The 21,019-nt window shown below is 42.2% G+C and overlaps 1 protein-coding gene across 2 annotated transcripts; it reads right to left on the reverse strand.

Annotated features, from left to right (window-relative positions):
• Positions 1-32: 32 nt before the first annotated feature.
• Positions 33-16,410, reverse strand: LOC125003988 (E3 ubiquitin/ISG15 ligase TRIM25-like). 2 transcript variants are annotated; one of them, XM_047578280.1, is made up of 9 exons: positions 15,591-16,409; positions 14,318-14,413; positions 12,088-12,168; positions 11,758-11,910; positions 9,501-9,660; positions 9,287-9,325; positions 6,326-6,406; positions 4,145-4,222; positions 33-3,235 (listed from the first exon to the last, which is right to left on the reverse strand). In XM_047578280.1, the coding sequence occupies exons 1-9, from the start codon at positions 16,176-16,178 to the stop codon at positions 2,682-2,684; spliced, it is 1,830 nt and encodes a 609-aa protein (XP_047434236.1). In that variant the 5' UTR covers positions 16,179-16,409; the 3' UTR covers positions 33-2,681. The 2 variants fall into 2 exon arrangements, with proteins under 2 accessions (XP_047434236.1, XP_047434237.1); XM_047578281.1 differs by lacking the exon at positions 6,326-6,406 and having other exon boundaries at positions 15,591-16,410.
• Positions 16,411-21,019: the final 4,609 nt, after the last annotated feature.

Genomic DNA, 21,019 nt, shown 5'->3' on the forward strand with positions numbered 1-21,019 from the left:
TCTCTAAATCACAGAATAAAATACCACCAGGCTGCACATTCACACCTCTGTGGGTAATTTTATTGCAAGTAAAGGCGAAAACAACTTACTTTGAACAAAGTAAATAAAAGCAGCACTCAATTACAACACATGTTAAAGTCACATGACAATAACAGAAGCACAGAAAATTCATGGGAAACAAAAATTATATCATACTACACCGGATACATTCAGTTCTTGTTAAGAGTCCTACAATTTGTTAAATAATGAAGTCCAAAACATTACAAAAATGTTAGTTGTGTAAGTAGTGTACTCTGTGTATTTATAGTTTGAAGATGTTTTTAATGAATGCTTCACATTTATTATTTGATGCTCCTGTGTGATATTTGGAATTGAAATTGTGGATATGTTTCCATTTTATAGGTTTGGTTTAAATTGCCTTGCACAGTGCTCGGTCAAGTGATCATAGTCCTCTGGAAAAGCACAATAAAAAAATAAATAAAATAAAAACTTATAATCCAAGAAAGGCAGTTGCTACAGTATGGCATCAATTCAGACGGAAGCCAAGGTCACTCTCACACCTGGAAATTGCATTACAGTTAAGGTTACGATTAAATCTTTGCCATGCTACACACAAAACTGAGTAGTGAAGAGTAAACTGTCATGTTAGACTTAATTAAAAGCCTGTGATTCAAGAGTTTAAAACTGCAAAAAGGGTTATGTTCCAAACCATCCTTGACTGAATGAATACAATTGTTATTGACAGCATTGGATGCGATTACATATGACTGGATAATAATGACAAGAGTTGGTTATGGAGGCATGCAGTGCACATCTTACATTTACCTTCTCACAACATAATTAACCAGGGCTGAAAAATGTTTAGGCACTTAGATGTTTAGATTGTGATCCATTTCTTTCAACTGTGAAGAGACAGAAGAGACTGAATATGGGCTAAAGTAACAGACAAATGTACAACAACCTGTTTGTGAAGTAAACGAGAGAAACTGTTGCAAGGATTTAATGTTTTCTGTATATTTACTGCACCTTTTACGAAACGCATGCCGTCGATACCATTAATATAAACCATCCTTATATTATTAACTAGCCTACAAGTGGCTAATGTGGATTTTCTTAATAACATTAGCATACAACCTTTTCAAACATTCTAGTCCTTAGATATTTGAAATTGAGAACCTGCAATGTGTCTGTGTAATGTATGTAATTCCTAAATTAGTGGTTTGGTAGTACAGTAGAAACACGGTAGCTACAGCCAGCAGCCGGCTACCTTAGCTTAGCTTAGCATAGGGACTGGAAAACAGCAAACCGTGTTCTTTAAAGATTCCTAATCAACACTAGTTTTTGTTGAAACCACATTCAATTAAGCTATGCTAAGATAAGCTAAGTTGAGCTAAGCGAAGTTTCTGGTTCTCAAAGTATAGCAGACATACTTATTATTTGTCTTGACTAAAGCATTCTTTAGTGTGCTATCTACATCCATATTTCTGTCTCCGCTTAGGTGGCCTGCCTGAACAGCACTAGCATACAGCAACAGATCTCTTCAAACATTTTAGGAATTACATACTAAACGAACAGAAAGGCCGTGAATACGAAGCTACAGCCAGCAGCCAGTTAGCTTAGCTTAGCAAAGAGACGGGAAACAACCCGGTACTTTAAAATCAACACTAGTTTCTGTTGTCACACACTTGGTTAAGCTAGGTTATACTTTGCTAACATAAGCTAAGCTGAGCTACTGGTACAAGTGTACCAGTTTCAGTCGTATGGTGTATGGTCTTACAAGTGTAATAAGTATACTTATCATTTGTCTTGACTCAGTGAATCCTTAAAACAAATTAGTATTGGACTAGAAGACAGGTCAAGCAGTGACAAGTATAGTAGCTTCTTCTTCTTCATCTTTACCCTCAAAAATTACATAAGAACATTTCTGATGACATTTAACTTTCAAGATTAACCATAAAACCATCCCACACTAAAGACGTTGATATCAAACAATCCCAAAACCCACGAAAGACGTAACAAGACATAAAAAAATAAAATAAAACACACGCTACGAAGCTACATTATGGCATTTCATTCATCTATATCTGAAGTTGAGGTCACTTTTACAGGTTTGTTACAAAAGAGTGTCAGGTCTGTCATGTCCAAATTTTAGCACAAAGAAAACAACGTAAAACACAAATGGAAATACTGATTAGTATCATGGTGTTGTTGATTTAGACAGACAGGAATTATGCGGGAAATAATATTCATTAATTTGTTTTTCAATTCAAGTCAAGCTTATTTTATTTGTAGCCCAATTTAGCTAATTTGCCCAAGGGGTGGGCTTCTTTAGAGTGTACAGTGTACATGATACTCTGTACTTGGAGCTGGACTCTCACTCAAAATCTTGATGGAATGAGACTTTTGTTGCAGTTGAAGAAGAAAATAAAATTTTGCACGTTGGATGTTGATCACACTCTGGAGTGCTAGTGTGCTCTGTACAGCCCAGACTGACAGTGAGCCAAAAGCATATTGGTAAAAAAAAAAAAAAAAATAAGTGGTCAATTCCCGACTGTGAGGTTTCTTCCTGATGTTGCTGTCTGTGCACCACAAACCTCTTCAGTCATATTGTTAGTGTTCATACCCATCAGCAGACTTAATAGCCCTTTCCTGCAGGTGGAGTAGGAAGGAGGAGGGAACAGTTAGCTTGGATTTCCACCGCCTCCCTCGTGGGGACAGATGAGCAGGGTGGAGTCCAGGTCCAGACGGAAGGCCGGGTACAGCGGCTGAGAGAACTGGCATTGAAAAGTGTGCAGGAGCACCACCGTGTCCGACACGCTGTAGAAGGATAAGGCGCCCTTCTGGCGCTCCAGGAAGACACCGATCCTGGGGCAGGGCGGTGCAGCCACCGTGGTCTTGCGGTTATCGTGCCAAGCGGCATATCCCGCATGTGTGCACCTCAGCCGCCAGGAGTTCTCATTGCGCCCCAGCAGGCAGGGCTTTCCGCCCCCTTTGCGCCCGATGCCTCGGTAGGTGACGCCGATGTCGACCCATCCTCCGCCCCTCCACTCCACCTCCCAGTAGCTGGCGCCGGCAAACTGACCCTCCTTGCACAGGACTTGCGCCACTGAATCGAAGCGCTGGGGGTGAGGGGGGTAGGACTGCGGCTCCTCGCCACAGTGTGCACCCTGAGGCCCCTCGAGCAGACACAGAGTGGGATGAGCCGTGTCGGGGTCCAGGGACAGACCACATGAAACTGGAGTGAAGGAAAGTGAGAGCAGTTAAGACTTTTACATATCCTCAAAAAATCTGCAAGAGACTGAAGGAGTTGGACAAGAAGATCACCCATTTCTAAGTAAAGGTCTAAGTAGCATCCACACCAATGCCAGGTCCAAAAGTTTCCCAACAGAACATTGAATTGTCATAAGATGGTCAATGTTATTTATTTCTCCTGTCAGTGGTTTTAATTTTGCAACTGATCGGTGCATGTCAACATGTTAGCATTCACTCTGTGAGCCTATTAGCTTTTTTGATGTTAGGTTTTAACTGAAATAACCACAACGTATAGCCTCACAGATCTACATTTTGGCACAGAGGAGCGAAATGACACACTTTAAACAGCCTTAATCCTTGTCTGGCTAAATAAATAATTAACATCTAACAAGGTGCAGTTTCAATGTCATCCTGTCAGCCGGCTTGTTTGCGTCTGATCGAAAAGCACCGGTTTTAATGACGGAGTGTCATAAATACAGTATGATTGTCATCATTAATCTTTAATGAGGATCTGACTCGGGCTCAGATTTCCTCAGCAAGACTCTAATTATCTGGTGAACTGATGAAGAGAGGACGACGAGACATAGCATGCCGAGGAATGACAAGCTGGACAGTTACAATTAACGAGTGAACGATGAGGAGTGAAGTTGTCTGGGTTGTTCCTGCAACGTACGGGGGATGGCTGCTGCCATCAAGGAGTGTCATTGAGTATGGGATCGGGGTGTCTGGTCTGGTCTAGGTGGGTGCTACATGTCTAAGTAACATCCACATGAATGAATATCGGGTCCGGTCCAAAAGTTTGCCTTGTCCGAAGGCCATGGTCAGTGTTATTCACTTCTCCTGCCACTGGTTTTAATGTTGTGGCTGATCGGTGTAAATAAAGATTACTTACACCTGAGGAAGGCTGACCTCATCCTTTGATCCGTCGGCTGCAGCGACAAAGAGGACAGAGGGAACGACACTGGCACTGCTGTAAAACGAGGGAGAAGGCTGGACTTGTCAAACTGCAATTCACATTCGTATCATTTAAACTCATAAATGACGAAGACATTTATAGGGATTTAATACTAGGGATTAAGTGTATTTATGGCAAAAGCTCTCACTGTATGGACCTATTCTGTATGATATCAGTACACACTACACGTCTCCATGCGTGTCAAGGTAATTGGTTATTCCAAGTTGGCCATAAATGTGAACTGTTGCCTCTTTAGCCCAATGCTACCTGGGATAGGCTCCATCCTCCTGCAACACCCACTGAATAAGACTGATGATGGATGACTCATGTGAGTACGATCCTTGAAGAAATGCCTTCGGTTAGAGACTATTTCTGCAACTTTTGTTCCGATCTAAAGTAATCCTGAGATATTGCAGACAATGGACATGGACATGGACGGATGAAGTGAAAGGCAGTGAAAAGAGCAAAGAAAATAAACAGTGCATGTACTGTATGGATGTTACATTGGGAAGGAGCTGAAACACAGATAAAAAGAAAAACTAATTAAGGAATTCAAAAGCTTGTAAAGTCAAACACATTTGATTGGAACCGGTTGTCCCAAAGAGCCAGGAAAAATTAGTAAGTCTAAAAGAATGTATTGTTTCACATTGTAAGGAAACAGGGTTGTGAAAAGAAAGATAAAGGGAGGCAACATGCACCATAGTAACCCGGGTTAGTTTTAAAGTTTCCGCGTTGGCATGCTGTTGGCCCTCCCCCCATGGCGGACCATCGCTGTCCCATGCAGTGGTGGTGGTGAAAGTTTTCAACCCAGTTACTTAACAACTTATTAACAAGTTCATAATGTCCAGCATCCAATTGCCTTCATTCATTCACCGCCTTTTGGATTACCATGACGTGGATGACTGAGAACCTTCACAGACAAGGTGTTAATAGTAAAGTCAATACATGTAAGGTTGTACTCAGGCCACAACAACTTCAAGAAAATCTATTGAAGGGTGGTCAAGATATTGCAGGGTCAGCTATCCAACAAGAGGCAAGCCATCAAGAGAAGAGAATGTAGTAGATGTTAATACAAGGCCACACCAGCCATGTTTACAGGTATTGTGACGCACATAAGCAACTTAGCTTATCTTAGCCTAGCTTAACTTAGTGTAGCGCAAAGAAAGGGAAGGGGGATTGAGGCTAGCTCAGATTTGTTAAAACTACAAGGGCCCAAGTGTGGTGTCAGCTGCATTTATACTATATGTAATCCCTCTCAAACCAACCCATTAAGCACTATATACACATCGCAGGTCTTCAGTCTATTCTTCAATTAAGAAACACGGCTAAATTGGTGTTTCGCTTTTTCAAAAGAGTTGACCCTGATGAATGATTAGTTACTGTCATGTTGCCATTTGTTTTTGTCTCGGGACGACATGAAACGTGGCTGCTACCAGGTGACTGGTTTGGTTTCTACTTCAAGATGTTTTTTATTGGATTAGCGTAAAAGGTATCATATACATCGATCAGGCATAACATTATGACCATCTTCCTAATATTGTCTAAATCTCCTTTGTGCCTCAAAAAATTGTTGCGACTCATCAGAGAATGGACATGGACCCTCTGAGGGTGTCCGCGGATGTTGTTAGTTTTGTCCTTAGGGTTGAGGGGAGGGGCCTCTGTGTGTCATGGCTATGGGGTGGGGGTGCCTGGTCTGGTCTACGTGGGTGGTACATGTCTAAGTAACATCCTCATGAATGAATGACAGGTCCAGACGTTTCCCAGCAGACCACTGAACTGTCACAAGACGGTCAATGTTATTTACTTCTCCTGTCAGTGGTTGTAATGTTCATATTTAATGGTCATAATGCTGTGACGGATCAGCGTATTACTACCATCACACGACACATTATTTCCTCCAGACTAGTTGTTTTTTGACACTTGTGTGAAACATGGCTAGTAACATGAGCCCTTATTAGCTGTTTGAGTGTGATTATAGTGAACATAACGGTTTTATGCTAATATTCCCTGATTTGCTACATTTTACTTTGGGTTTTCTATCACGCAACAGAAGCTTAAATGTGTAAGTTAAAGTGTAAGTTCACCAAGAAAGGCCAACACATCCTGATTTCCACTTACCCCTAGTGGTACGCTGCCCTGCAGATAGTGTTGGTTGCATGTGCTGAGGTTTGGAGTTGTCCACATCGTGATTTCGGCCACCTCCCCAATGCAACAGACACGAATGGTGTTTGATATATATTTTACAAGAACAATGTCAGTCATTTCACAACAATGCAAGGAACACCGAGCGATGTGGGATGTTTTCGGTTATAGACATTGCTGTAAAGGGTTTCCGGTTGGCATTTAGTCCACACACTGCGCAAATAAAAAACACACTTGTCACAAAGCTAGGGCTAAAAGGTGGATATGTCTACGAGCTAGCAGCTCTGTTAGGTTCAGACGTACTTCAGGCAAGTGAACATGCTCACGTGACAATGGTAAAAATGTTGATGTTTGTCAGGTGAAACATTTGCTAGCATACTAACACGAGCTAAAACACACCAAAATCAAAGTACAACTCATAGAATGATGGAAATGTTGTGTGTTTTGTGAGAATTGGGAAATTAGGCAAAGTTATTAGAATTCATTATGAGGAAATTTCTGTAACACAAGGGCTGGGTTTAAAATCTATTTTATAGCTCAGATTGATCAGGATTTGAAAGATCTGCCATCGATTTATATCGGACAGAGCAGATTGGTTTTACACGACAAATCGTGCGTGATTTAAAACGTAACAGAAGCTGCTACTGTGAGAGGCCTGGAGACTTACTGGAGGTAAAAAGTGTGACGACAAACAAAGAAGAACTGGACAAAAACAAAACCAAGATTAAAAAAAAATAGTGCTAAAATCATTGTGGAAATACCATTAAATAATATCAGTTTTTCGAAAATTTCTTTCACAAAAAAGTGGAATACTTTCAATACCAAAGTACTCAGCCCTGTGGTACCTACAGTGGGGGAAATAAGTATTTGATCCCCTGCTGAATTTGTAAGTTTGCCCACTTCCATAGAAATGATCAGACTCTGGTTTTTATGGTTGTTTACTGGTTATGGGTATAGACAGAATATCAGTCGAAAATGCATAAAAAACACACAATCTAAAAGTTATAAATTGTTATGTATTTTATTAAGGGAAATAAGTATTTGATCCCCAAGCACAACACAAGTCAGTACTTTGTAGAGAAACCTTTGTTGGCAAGCACAGCGATGAGATGTCTCTTGTAGTTGGTCACCAGGTTTGCACACAGCGCAGGAGGGATTTTGGCCCATTCATCTTTACAGACAGTCTCTAAATCCTTCAAGTTTCTTGGCTGCCTCTTGGAAAGTTGGAGCTTCAGCTCCCTCCACAGGTTTTCGATCGGGTTAAGGTCTGGAGACTGACTAGGCCACTCCATGACCTTAATATGCTTCTTCTTGAGCCACTCCTTTGTTGTCCTGGCAGTATGTTTTGGGTCATTGTCATGTTGGAAAACCCACCCACGAGGCATCTTCAGTGTTCTTGCTGAGGAAAGAAGGTTTTTGTCCAAGATGTTACAGTACATGGCTGCATTCATTGGCCCCATAATGCGGTGAAGTTGCCCTGTACCCTTTGCTGAAAAACAGCCCCAAAACATGATGTTTCCACCTCCATGCTTAACCGTGGGTATGGTGTTCTTTGGGTCATACTCACATTTTTTCATCCTCCAAACACGGCGGGTCGAGTTAATGCCAAATAGCTCAACTTTGGTTTCGTCAGACCACAGCACTTTCTCCCAAGCGTTCTCTGAGTCATTTAGATGTTCACTGGCAAACTTAAGGCGGGCCTGTACATGTGCCTTCTTGAGCAGGGGGACCTTGCGGGCACTGCAAGAGTTCAATCCATAACGGCGCAGTGTGTTGCCAACTGTTTTCTTGGTGACGGAGGTCCCAACTGCTTCCAGATCATTAACAAGCTCCTGCCGTGTTGTTTTAGGCTGCTCCCTCACCTTTCTCATCATCATCCTCGCTCCATGAGGCGAGATTTTGCGGGGAGCTCCAGACCGAGGACAGTTGATGGTCCTTTTATGGGTCTTCCACTTGCGAATAATGGCACCAATAGTTGTCACCTTCTCACCAAGCCTTTTGCTGATGGTTTTGTAACCTATACCAGCCTTGTGCAGGTCTACAATCTTGTCCCTGACATCTTTTGACAGCTCTTTGGTCTTGCCCATGGTGCTGTAGAAGTTGGAATGTAAGAAACCGATTCTTAGAGCAGGTGTGCTTTATATACATGACGAGTTAAGATCAGGAGTATTGGTAATTAGTTGACTGAGCACAGCTGTGTGCCACATGCGCACCAGCCAATCTGTAGGAGCCTGAATTCTAAGTGAATTGTTGGGGATCAAATACTTATTTCCCTTAATAAAATACATAACAATTTATAACTTTTAGATTGTGTGTTTTTTATGCATTTTCGATTGATATTCTGTCTATACCCATAACCAGTAAACAACCATAAAAACCAGAGTCTGATCATTTCTATGGAAGTGGGCAAACTTACAAATTCAGCAGGGGATCAAATACTTATTTCCCCCACTGTACATTTCTTGATGGTCCAAACCAAGAGCAAATGAGATGTTTAAAGACCACCAAGGTTATTTGGATCTATTCTACATGGATATTTCAGTATGGGCCAAAGCCGAGGCCGAACATCTCTAAAGCAGCCAACTGTGAAAATTTGGGAACACATGTAGTTTAATGACGCATCGCTAACACTTCTCCAAATGATCTCCTCTGGCTGTGGCTGAAGCGGTCGCCTCCATCAACCGATTTAAATGCCACTGAATTTGATTGGATCCAATTAAACCAAAGCGAACAGAGTTCAGTAACAGGGGCCGAACTGGAGAAGAGCCAGGGCCCGCTGTGTCACACGTCGCACCCGTTCGCTTCGGCATCAATAATGAACGCGTCCACTGTCCCTCGCAGTGTTAAATGTCATGTCAAAACCTGCAGCCTGGTAAAAATGGGTCACCTCAGACCTGTCGGCCACAAAGGATTGCGTATCGGGTTTCTTACGCTTACCTTTTACACACTCTCCACCGGACACGTAGTTCTCATTAACTGGAAGAGAAACACAACCATACCGTTGAACCAACACAGGCAGTATGAGAGAGGAGACATAAATCTATTTTATCCAGCTCAACTTTGGTCATATTTTGTTCTCATTTATCAGTATTTGCTGTATATGTTTAGAGGGGTCCTGCACCGTCCAGTCACGTGGTGGGGGCGGCAGTACCTGCACGGCTGATCTTGTCAACCTCCTCCCTGCAGACCTCCTCCATCCGGCTGCGGAGGTGACACAGGGCTCTCCTGGCGCCGCTGAAGGCCTCGGTGGGCAGGCCGAGGGCTCTGGGGTGCCGACCAGTGGCGAGTGGGACGCAGAGCAGCGGCGCCGCCTGAGCCAATAAAGACGAGACAGAGAGAAAAACACCCCCACTGGTGAGGCGGCTCCAAATCCTTCCCCCTTTCTCTCCCCGCTTAATTGGACAATTGAATTTGAAAATAGCACCGAGGCAGGTGGCTTCTTTTTCCACTGACTCATTTTTTTCCTCTCCTCTCATCTTTCCATCCTTCGCCAATCGACGCTTTCTTTCTGAGTACGCACTCTGGTGAGTTCCTATCCCCACCGGAATGCATTAAGCATAATGAATGAATATCAGATGATGCTGGCGCGTTTCGCTATGCGGCCTCATCAGTGAAGAAAAGCATTGATTTCTTGTCTGTGTTTGTCATTTACAGTGGTAACTGACCAGATCAGATTAATCACAACCCAATATGCGTGTGTGCACTGGTTGATTACCATGAGTCTTCAAAGACTTTATATGAAAAAAATAAAATAAAATCACAGTTACAGAGATCACGTTTACGCTCAGAGCTTTGAGAGACTGATGTTTATGTTCTTCAACCCAGTTAAAATCCTTCTGATCTAAAATGTGATGAGATATATGTGGTTATGATGTAGCTGCTACAACAGGATGTTGTTAGTGGGGGGGCCTTTGGGTCCTGTGGGCTGAGGGGAGGGGCCTCTGTGGATCATCTCCCATATACTTGATAAATTTGGGATCTAGTGAATTTGGAGGCTGGCTCAACACCTCACACTATTCTTCATGTTTTTTTCTTTAGTTGATTCTAAACCATTTTTGTGTGTGTGCTTGTGTCAGGCTGCGACCTGGTTGGAACTGGGGTGCCTGGTCTGGTCTAGGTGGGTGCTACATGTCTAAGTAACATCCACATGAATGAATGAAGGTCCAAACGTTTCCCAGCAGAACATCGAATTGGTTGATATTATTTGCTTACTGTCTGTGGTCATAATGTTGTGGCTGATCAGTGTACCTCTACACTTTCTGACAGATTAAGGTTTTTTTTTTTTGATACATAAATCCAAATGTGCAAATAAATTGAATTTATGAGCTACCTGTCTGTATTTAAATCAGCTCCACATTCACCAATGTGATGATCACATTAATGGTTGACTTCCCATTCATTAGACCTTAATTTAAAATAAATAAATAAATATATATATACCTTAATTTAAAATAAATATATATATATATGTATATATATATTTATATATATATATATATACATATATATAAGAACATACAGTAATATCACAGAGATGTGGATTCGCACTGGATTTGTTTGTTTAGGTTAACTGGTGATTGTAAACTGGCCGTAGGCGCGGGTGTAAATAGTTGTCTGTGTCTCAGCGTTAGCCCTGAAATAGACCAGAGCACCCCCCCCACAGTTGGATTTTCTACTCAGAAAGTCTGAGAATCCAAGATGGCCGCCCCATGCGTAAACAGTAATTTGAAGCTTCTGTAATATTCCGCTCATTAGCATTTCTGATTAATTTTCGTTGCATTTGTCGTACAGACAGTATTTTTCAACATACATACGTTGAAATGCGGTTACAGTGTTTTCATGTGTTATATAGGAACTGCTAAGACCGTAACACGCTAACAGTGACTAAAAACAATAGCCTGGCAAAACAGTGTGAATCAGCATCGTAGCAAACTGTGATTAATAGTGGAATTTGTTTTACATTTTTACATTTTAATTAAACAAAACTTTTTAATATTTTTTTTTATAAATTTCTGCCTCATGAGTTGGTTCAAGTTATCTGTTCGAACTTAACCTAAATTAAGTTTAACCTTATAGCAATATAGCGACTTCCGCCCTCCAAGGCCAACGGAGCGCACCGTAAGGTCTCAAACAAAAGAGTCGTCAGCCACAGATCGTAATTCAGTTTTTCTACCTCCGTTGTTCTATTCCATCTCCTGAGGTTTAGGTTTACCCTTCAAACATGAGCAGATAAAACTGATTCAGTCCGACCAAAAAGAGAAATAACCTGATTGAACTCTCCAGATATCTGATCAGATGGAATCAGACGTTTCTGGTTTGAGGTTGGGGCTGTTAATCTGGATATTTGAGGAAAAGCGTCCAGTTCAAATTTGACTGAACTAACTTTTAAACTGAAGAACTTCCCTCACCTGTAAGAAATGGGCGTTGTCCTCAGACTGCAGCAGCTGGCTGATCTCCTCGTCTCTCCTCCTCAGCTCCTCCAGGTCTTTCTCCAGCAGCTCTTTGTCTCGCTCGGCTCTCCCCACCACCGCCCGCTCCTTCGCCTCCAGCCGCGCTCGGACCTGCGACACAAATTCATTTATTTTTAATTTTTTTCATAACTTACACCTTGCCAGAATGCCACTGTGGATGTTTAAACTAAGACGTCAGAATGATTCATTCATTAACGCTGCATTAACCTCCTCGGACCTGCTAGTACCAACATTTGGTAAAATTCCAGCTCGTACTCCTGCTCTTACCTCCGCCTTGGTTTTCTCCAGGCGAAGTGACATGTCGGCAAACAGAGCTTCACTATCCTCCAGAACAGTCGACGCTGACACCTGAAACGGCAGAGGACAGTGGAGAAGTTAATGGTCTGGAAAACTGTCCCTTTCAAAAGAAATGGTCAATCTCTCACGGCACGGCTTTCAAATGAACCCTGGCCGTGCTTCCTCACCCTCACCCGCACAAACATCCTCCCTTTTTTCTACAGGAACTGCTGCGCGTTACATGAAGTTATTTAAATTTTCACTTAAAACACGTCTATTTTGATGTCACCCAAGCCATGCACTGTGTGTAAGTATGCACACAACTGCGTTAGAATCAGTAACTGCCTTTAAACAAGTGGATGGACTGAGGTCAGCTGAGATTTTGACGGATAACATCTAGTATTTTGTTTCAAGGACCTACATCCACTGTAATCAAAATAGTTGAGGCCCAGAATACGCTGCCAAATGTTTTTTTGTTTTTGTTTTTTCAACTTGAAGGCAAGATGACAAAGTTTCGGATTGCGATACAACGATCTACAAGAGGAGCTGCAGGCTCCATGGAGGGAGATGATGCTCGGGGGAGGGAAGGCTTTTCCTGGAAGACTGAAGAGAAACAAATTAGGTTTCCACTGAATTATGATGTGATGACGCCTGCGAGGCAGGATGTTTCAGTTGCGCGTGAGGGAGAGATGTGTTGCTGCACGGGCGGCTGTCTACTTAACTACTAAATAACACTTATATAAAATGATATAATACAGGTTAAGACACAACTTCAGTTTGTGTCTTTTGGCATCTTTCAAAGTCACGCACAGAAGTAAGAGGTAGAAATAGACTCAGAAAGAGGATAGTGGACATAGGAAGAGTCAGTGTTAGTCCTGTATCCAGTTAGGTCCTTCTACACTGATCAGCCATAACATTAAAACCACGGACAGGAGAAGTAATTGACATTGAGCATCTTATGACAATTCAGTGTTCTGCTGGGACACTTTTGGACTTGGCATTCATTCATGTGGATGTTCCTTGGACATGTAGGACCCACTTAAACCAGACCAGGCACCCACACCCCATAGTAATGACACTCCTTGATGGCAGACATACATCAATGGTTTAGGAATTACAAAAAAAAAAAAACATGAAAAAAAACTCCCAATTCACTAGATCCCAAACTGAGGAGTCTGTGGGATGCACTGGAACAAGCCTCATCCGCAGAGGCCACCGGGAGTTTGTCGAACTGAATTTAAAATATTCCGAAAGCATGAGGGAAAAGATTTTCCAATTTGATGAGACGATCAGCAATATGTCGCACCACACGTCACCTGCTAATACCAAAGTCTACAGCGTAGCATGGTAGTGGCAGCATCATGCTCTGAGTACTTCTAAGAAACAAGAATCTGTAACGGTTATTCAAGGCTAATCACAAAGGCCCCTCTGCTTAAACCATAGGACACAAAGACCCCATACTTTTTTGGAGACACAAGGGAGACCTACACAGTATTAGGAAGGTGGTCATAATGTTATGCCTGATCGATGTATAACATAAATGATAGGTTTCTATAACTGTTCAGCAGAATCCCTTTAAAAATACTGTACTTTGAATGTGTAACAAATACTTCGAGTTAATACAGACCAAAAGAAAGTTGTTGGTGCAGAGTTTAAAAACGTAAGGATTTCAAGTGGACTCTGGCACAGCGGGCTAAAGGTCATCAGAGACGAGGAAATGGATGCTTGCTTTGGTGTCCTCTCGTCTGAACTAATCCACAACAATGTCAAAAACAATGATCAGTGGACAGACCTCTGTATATATGTATATATATGAATAGTATGCACTCCTGTCACTACACCAGGTCATTAACCAGCCTCCACTCTATCCAACCCTTTGAGGTACATTGCATATACAAGTGAAGTTTATCTTTTATATCATAGAGCTCCTTTAATTAGCAGCACAAGCCAACACTGTTGTTAATGCAATAGCGTTAATTAGCAGCGCTACTTTAGAGCGAGACTTCTGGACAACACTCAAGTCTATTCCAGGTAAATTGCAGGTGCACTGGTGGATTTCTCGGTACCACTGACTGGGCAGATGGGACCTGTTGCTTTGTATTGTGTAAATAATTAGTTAGTTCTTGGAAGCTCCAGGTCCACGAAGACATACTGTATTCAGACAAACACCGGATTAGCGAACAAGAAGAAAAAGAAGAAGAAGAAAAAGAAGAGAAGTCACCTTGACGGATTCCAGGGCTTGCCGAAACTCCTCCAGCTCTCTTTCCCCGGCCTGTATCTTTCCCTGGACCGCACGCTGAGACACCTGGAGCTGGAGCTGACACAACAAGCAGACAGAGAGACGGACGACTCAGACGAGAACTGAATCAATGCTGACTTGCTGTGCAATGGACACTAGATTTTTTTGTAGATATACACGTAAAATATTTGGAAATTTGGTGTGAAATTGGTCAAACGACCACTGTGCTCAACATGTAACAGTGTGACAATAGATCACTTACTTCTATAACACACCAGCACAGTCATACTTGCAATACAATTTAGTTGCACTGATCTTTTTAGACTCTTTTAACTCGCAAGTGCACAGAAACTGGTCACAAATGTAGGCATATTGTGCAAAATGTGCAACCCCACGTGTGTACACTCACTAGACAAGTTCATTCAGTACACTAGTGACAACGAATTAATTCTACCGTAACAGTCCAGAACGAAATCCCCCATCGTGACCATTGCAATGTTCATTTCATGTTTAAATAGAATGAGAAAGGTGGAAAATTCAACTCAATGATCACTTTAGAGGATGCAGTTTGTGGGCTGCTGCTGAACTGGGTTGAATTTAACAGTTGTCAAAAACTGTTAAATGCAAATCGTAAATACCACAACCTTTACAAAAGCTTGCAGAATGCATTTTCACTAAACATATATCCGGCTCAGTTTGACACAAGTGCTTTATCCTGCACATAAGACTCACGTTCTAAATATATATAGATATATCAACATGGTTGCACTTTTCTTATCTTTTCCTCCTATTTATACCACGTGTAGAGAGAGGGACGTGTACCCAGAGTTAAACTCCTCGCAAGAGGGTGCGTTCATGGCTAAATAAAGCCGGACTCTTTGATTCAACACAAAAGTATGACACGAGACACAACTCCTGCTGTAACACAGCCACTTGTCTCTGCAGGAGGAGGAGGAGGAGGAGGAGATGCATTACTCAGTGTGTTCACTATTAGTGTGGGACAGCACTCTGTGTCTTCTGGTCGTGGCCTGGCCAGGGTGCAATCGCTCTCCCTCCAACCGTGTTTGCTGCAGGAACCTCCAAACACCTCATGAAAATCTAAAATCTGACACATTCTCCCACTTTTTAAATGTGCAAAACTGTCTCTAAATAAGAACTTTCTCTGATTGGTGGATTAAATTGTTTTGGGGGAACCCCTCTCCATGCCTCCCTGACATTAAACCTAACATTAAACCTAGGTCTCACGGCGGACTACCTGTCTCCTGGTTCTCTGAGCGTCCGTGCTGTTCACCTCCTCCTGGTCAGCCTCGCACAGCGGGCAGTCCCCGCACCACTCGACCGCGGCCTCCGCCTCGGACTCGCTCAGACCCAGCCGGTGCTGGGCGCACAGCCGCTCCGCCAGACACTCCACCGCGGCCACCAGCTTGTGCCGCCGCAGGGTGCCGACCTCCCGGTGGGGCAGGACGTGGAGCTCGCAGAAGGACGCCAGGCACACCAGGCACGACTTGTGCGCCCGCAGCTTGCTCTCCGCCGGGCAGAAGTCGCACGGCACCTCCCCGATTCCCCCCTGGTAGCGCTCCGGCGCCACGACCACCTCGCTCAGCTTGAGTTTATCGACGACCTCGGCGAGCACCGTGTTCCTCCGCAGCACCGGCCGAGGGCTGAACCTCTCCCGGCACTGGGGGCAGCTGAACTGGCCCGACTCAGCCTGGTCCCAGTACTTGTTGATGCACCTCATGCAGTAGGTGTGTCCGCACGGGATGGACACCGGGTCCTTCAGGAGGTCCAAGCAGACGGGGCAGCTGAACTGGCTCTCAGTCACCGAGATGTTGGCCTGAGCCATCTCGGCGGTGGGATCTCCTCGGTCCTCCTGCCGCCTCAATAACAGGAGCTTCCCCCCGAGTCCCTGCGTGTTGCTCTGAAGAAAGGCTAAGGACGGAGGACCTAAGGATACAGGAATAGCTCTTCCGCAGTGTCACACATCCCGGTGTCGTCGTCATCGGGTTACCGCCCTCAGTGCTGTCTAGCAGGCGTGTGTCGCCTCTAAAGGATGAGTCCACTAAATAATGATAATAGGAAAATACCACAGACACGCTTTATCCCGGCAGAGAGGACTCACAGCTGTGGAAGAGAAAGGCGAGAAGAGTCACATAATAAATCATAATAAAGACAAAGATGAGATATGAGAGAAGTAATTCATGACTTCTCTCATATGTTATTATCTTATTATTATGACTCACTGGTTCATAGAATCAAAAATGTACAACTTACTACATCATTAATTATTATTTACTACGTGTCATGTGGCAATTGCGACCTCGAACCATAATTACGACGTACTACATCATAATTATTATTTAATATATCATGATAATTATTGAAATCTCATAATTACAACCCGATATATATCATCTAATAATTATGACTACCATTTAATATATCGTAATTATGATGCATCTCATAAATTATTAAATATCTGATAACTGTCAAACTAAATGTCATAATTATATATATTATATAATACATTCTAATTATGATCCACTATAATTATGATGCTCTATCTCATAATCATGACTTTTGATCACATAATTCACTTCAAATCTCATATCTAATAACTGAAATGTATGACTTTATATCTCAGCTATTATTGTATATCTCGTTATTATGTCTTATTATGTCATAATTGTGACCTACCTCTTAATATGACTTAACTTAGACTTTGAGTCTCACAGTTATGGTGCTTTCTCATTAAGACATACCACGTGACTCCATTTCTTTTTCAACAGGTGTAAATGTGCTATAATAACTTTGAAACAGGAGACACATATGTCGCACACCATGCTGTTTCAAGCTTATTTTTGCTATCTGTGACTATAGCTAATGTTATTCAGTTTAACATATTGCCAGGGGTAAAGTAAATGACATATAAAAAAATGTGTTATGTTACCGACTATGGGTGTGATTTAAAAAAAAAAAAAAAAAAAAAAAATCATGTACAGAGTAAATCTAACAGATAAAAGCATCATTGACTGTATTCTGCAGTTTGTGAATAAGGACACACTGACATCTAGTGGCACAGTGCTGCATCACTCTCAAATCTGATATTGAGCCGTGGTGGAAATACAGTATTATACCATTTACCACAAAGAGTTTTTACAAAAGTAAAAGCATAAATGCAGTTCAAAACTGCTAGAAAGCAGCAGAAATCCTACATTACACGGCTAAATGAAGTAAAATGTAAAGTATTCATTACACACCAGAATGGAAATCTGTCTGTCATATACTTTTGGATTATTATTGATGAATTAACATGGCAGCATATACTTAAATACTGTCGCTGTCTGAGGTATTGCTGACTTTAAACATTTAATATAATACCAATATACAATATATATACAATACATATAATTGCAAGGTGCTGAGCAAAGAAGACATTAAATTGCAAACGGGCAAACACAAACAACTATAAAAGTAACTAAATTGACTTACAGTAGTGCAACGGATACGACCGACCATCATAGAAGCCAACCAAGAATTAGGTTGTAAATAAAGTAATTACAACTTAGTAGTTGTGTGCCCAGTTATTCAGTATTAATATAGAAAAAGATATTGACTTCTTTAGGGGCACTGTTACGACTCTGCTCAAAGGACCACAACCTAAAGTGGAACAAATACTTTATTTTAGTAAATTATATAAAAATCCAAAAAACGTGGCAAAGATGTTATAAGCTTCTGTAGCAAGAAACACTGCAATAAGATTATTTGGATCTCTGCAAGGACAGGTGCAAAGAACACGCCTGCAGTTACCATCTATTGCCACAGGTGGCGCCAAAGGGAAGATAAACGCAGACTGCTCCTTTAATCGTTAAAGTATAATATTATCAGCAAAGGTTATTTTATCATGTTTTGCAGTTTGAATCCTCTTATCTTGCAGAATTTGAATTATATGCTGTGAGGTCTGATATCTGTGGTCTTTCCGGTCCCCCGAATTGAATTTCAGCAGCAACTCAGCGGGCGATTGAAGGTTAAGAGGGGGATTTTCAGGTACTTAAGCTTTGCTCCGACCGAGCCATATCACACACACCCACGCACAGAGGTCATTTTACCTGCTTGTGGATTTAAGTGGCTTCCTGTGTGTAGTTTAGTTTGTCAGTGGAACCCACGATTAGAGCTCCACATCTCTCTCTTAAATGCACAGACACAAAATAATTAATAGAAAAAATAAATACATAAAGACTTTTTGGTCAAATGATGTGCAGGTACCTTGATACAATAGAGTTTCATTCACAAAATACATCCAATCTTTGAAGCAAAACTTGTCACGTTCTTAAGCAAATGTTAAATTAATGTTCTTTTTATTTTCCATTTAATCTTCCAACTTCCTCGTTTGTGTATCTGTGTTGTTTCTCCAATCCCAGATCTTGAGTGCAGGCCAAGTCTCAGGTCTGACTCGGAGCTCAAAGCAAGGCAGACAGACAAAGCCCTGAAAAGGGGTCCGGTCCCTCGACTCCCCCGGCCCTTTGTTCGCACTGGGGCCGTGATGTGCTCGCTGTTTTAGAAAGAGGACTTTTCAGCTAGGCCGTAAGGCGATCCTGGGCCTTTCCTGGCCAGGGTGTGCCCTGGGCGTCTCTGGTTTACCTGCGGGACCTGGAGGGGCGGGGTAGGGGTTTGGGCCGGTCCTCGTCGGGTGGAGGGGGTAGTGGAGGGGGTGGAGAAGAGGAGAGCAGCTGGTCAGTGGAAGAAGTAAGGAGAGGGGAGAGACCGGGAGAGAGGAGGGGGGGGACGGAGGAAGGGTGTAAGGCGAGAACGCTGAGAAAGGACAAATAAACAAAGGTGGTGATGAGGGTCTGAGGTGAATTAATTGTATCAAGCTCTTTCTCTCTTTGGCGACAGTCTCTGGAGACAACAGCGCATTCAACAGTAGACAGTGGATACGGCACTGAACTGATATCAGCTTAGAGACCTACAGTGCTTTAAAGCTAAAGTCAAGTCAAGCGAAATGAATAAAAGATATGTAATTTTCCAAACACTCCTATGACCAAACTGCACATTCAAAATTGTTTTACATGGTTTGTTTCACTTGAGTACTTGTGTACCTCCAGTTTTGCAAGTATGACTGTTTGCCCCCCCCCCCCCCCCCCCCCTTCACCTCAAACACATCTACAAAGACAAAGAATGACCATGGTCCAGGACTTAACCTCTCGCGTCGCAGTTTTGAATAAACATTTTGTTGTGTAAATACCACAAACAACCACAAGGATTCATTTGATGTGTGCGCACACTACTATTGCAGATACGATGCATAATATCTCAGGTCACAAACCTGGGCAGCTGCACCTCTGGAGCAAGCAAACTTCAATGCAAGAGGAGTTATGGCATCCAGAAAGGACGTTCATTCTGAAAGTCCAGAACACATACAGTAAATCTGCTGTATATTTTAAATAAAATCCCTCTTACTGGTTGAATGTGCAGCAATGTAGAGTGAAAGGACATAGTATTCTCACTGAGAAGTTGGACGTGTGCAGCTCCTCATCTAACAGTTCACTGTAGCTGTAAATACGAACTGTGTCTGTATTTTGGGACTTAACAGACTTTGCTTTAAATGAAAATGTAATAAGTGTTTTATCAAATTTTTCTCCAATTTGAACACCACTGGTCTTTTACTACGGCTTTTCACATTTAGTACGTTTTGTGTTCTTCAAGTACACAACTCGTTTTATTTTAGCAGGTAAGAGTAAAGCACCCTATTATAATACGATACAACACAACACGGCATGAGATGACACAACACGACACAATACGATACGATACGCTACGCTACGATACGATACGATACGATACGATACGATACGATACGATACGATACGATACAGCGTGACACAACATGACATGGCATGACAAGACACACACAATATGACATGATACGATATGACATGATACTATACAATACACCATGATATGATACGGCACAACACGACAAGATACAACACGACACAATATGATAAGATACGATAAAATACAACATACAAGAGCATTCCTGCTCAAGTGATGAACTTTATACATTCCGGACAGTTCCTGGACTTTCACATATTTAACTACAACTTCTCTTATTATTTAAAGCATTTGTATCAACGTTTCCCCAGATTTGGGTTAAATATTCACACATGAAAAATTACATGAAGGCAACAAAGATAATTTGAAAAGATTATGTTTCCAGTTTTTTAAAATATCCTTGTTAGGAGGTGACTTGTTGCCCTCTTTTGGTTTACTTTCATGTCTGCTTTTCTCACCTCAGGTGTGTGGAATGAGCTGCTGATTGCTACGCTGGGACTGGGCTGCCTTCCCACCTGTTTCACATCTCTCGTTATGTTGAACCATACTTAAGGACTCTCCACGCTACCATTCTCTGCCAGTTCTTCCAGTTCTCCAGATAGCCTCTGGAATTGTATTATTTGTGTATTAGACTTTTTGCTCAAGATCTTTTGTTATTTAAACTTCTGTTGAGCCTGAACATCTGAGTCCTGCGCTTGGGTTCATTCTCTCCCATTTTGCCATGACACACAACAATCCTAATGGCTCTCCGCTTTGGAGGTATCACAAAGCTGTTTTATTGTAGGTTTAGATCTTGACTCACAGGTTTGCTGTGATGAAGCTTTTTGCATGTAAAACGAGATCACGATTCAC

The sequence above is a fragment of the Mugil cephalus genome, chromosome 2, assembly GCF_022458985.1.
Source record: "Mugil cephalus isolate CIBA_MC_2020 chromosome 2, CIBA_Mcephalus_1.1, whole genome shotgun sequence".
NCBI classification, from domain to species: Eukaryota; Metazoa; Chordata; class Actinopteri; order Mugiliformes; family Mugilidae; genus Mugil; species Mugil cephalus.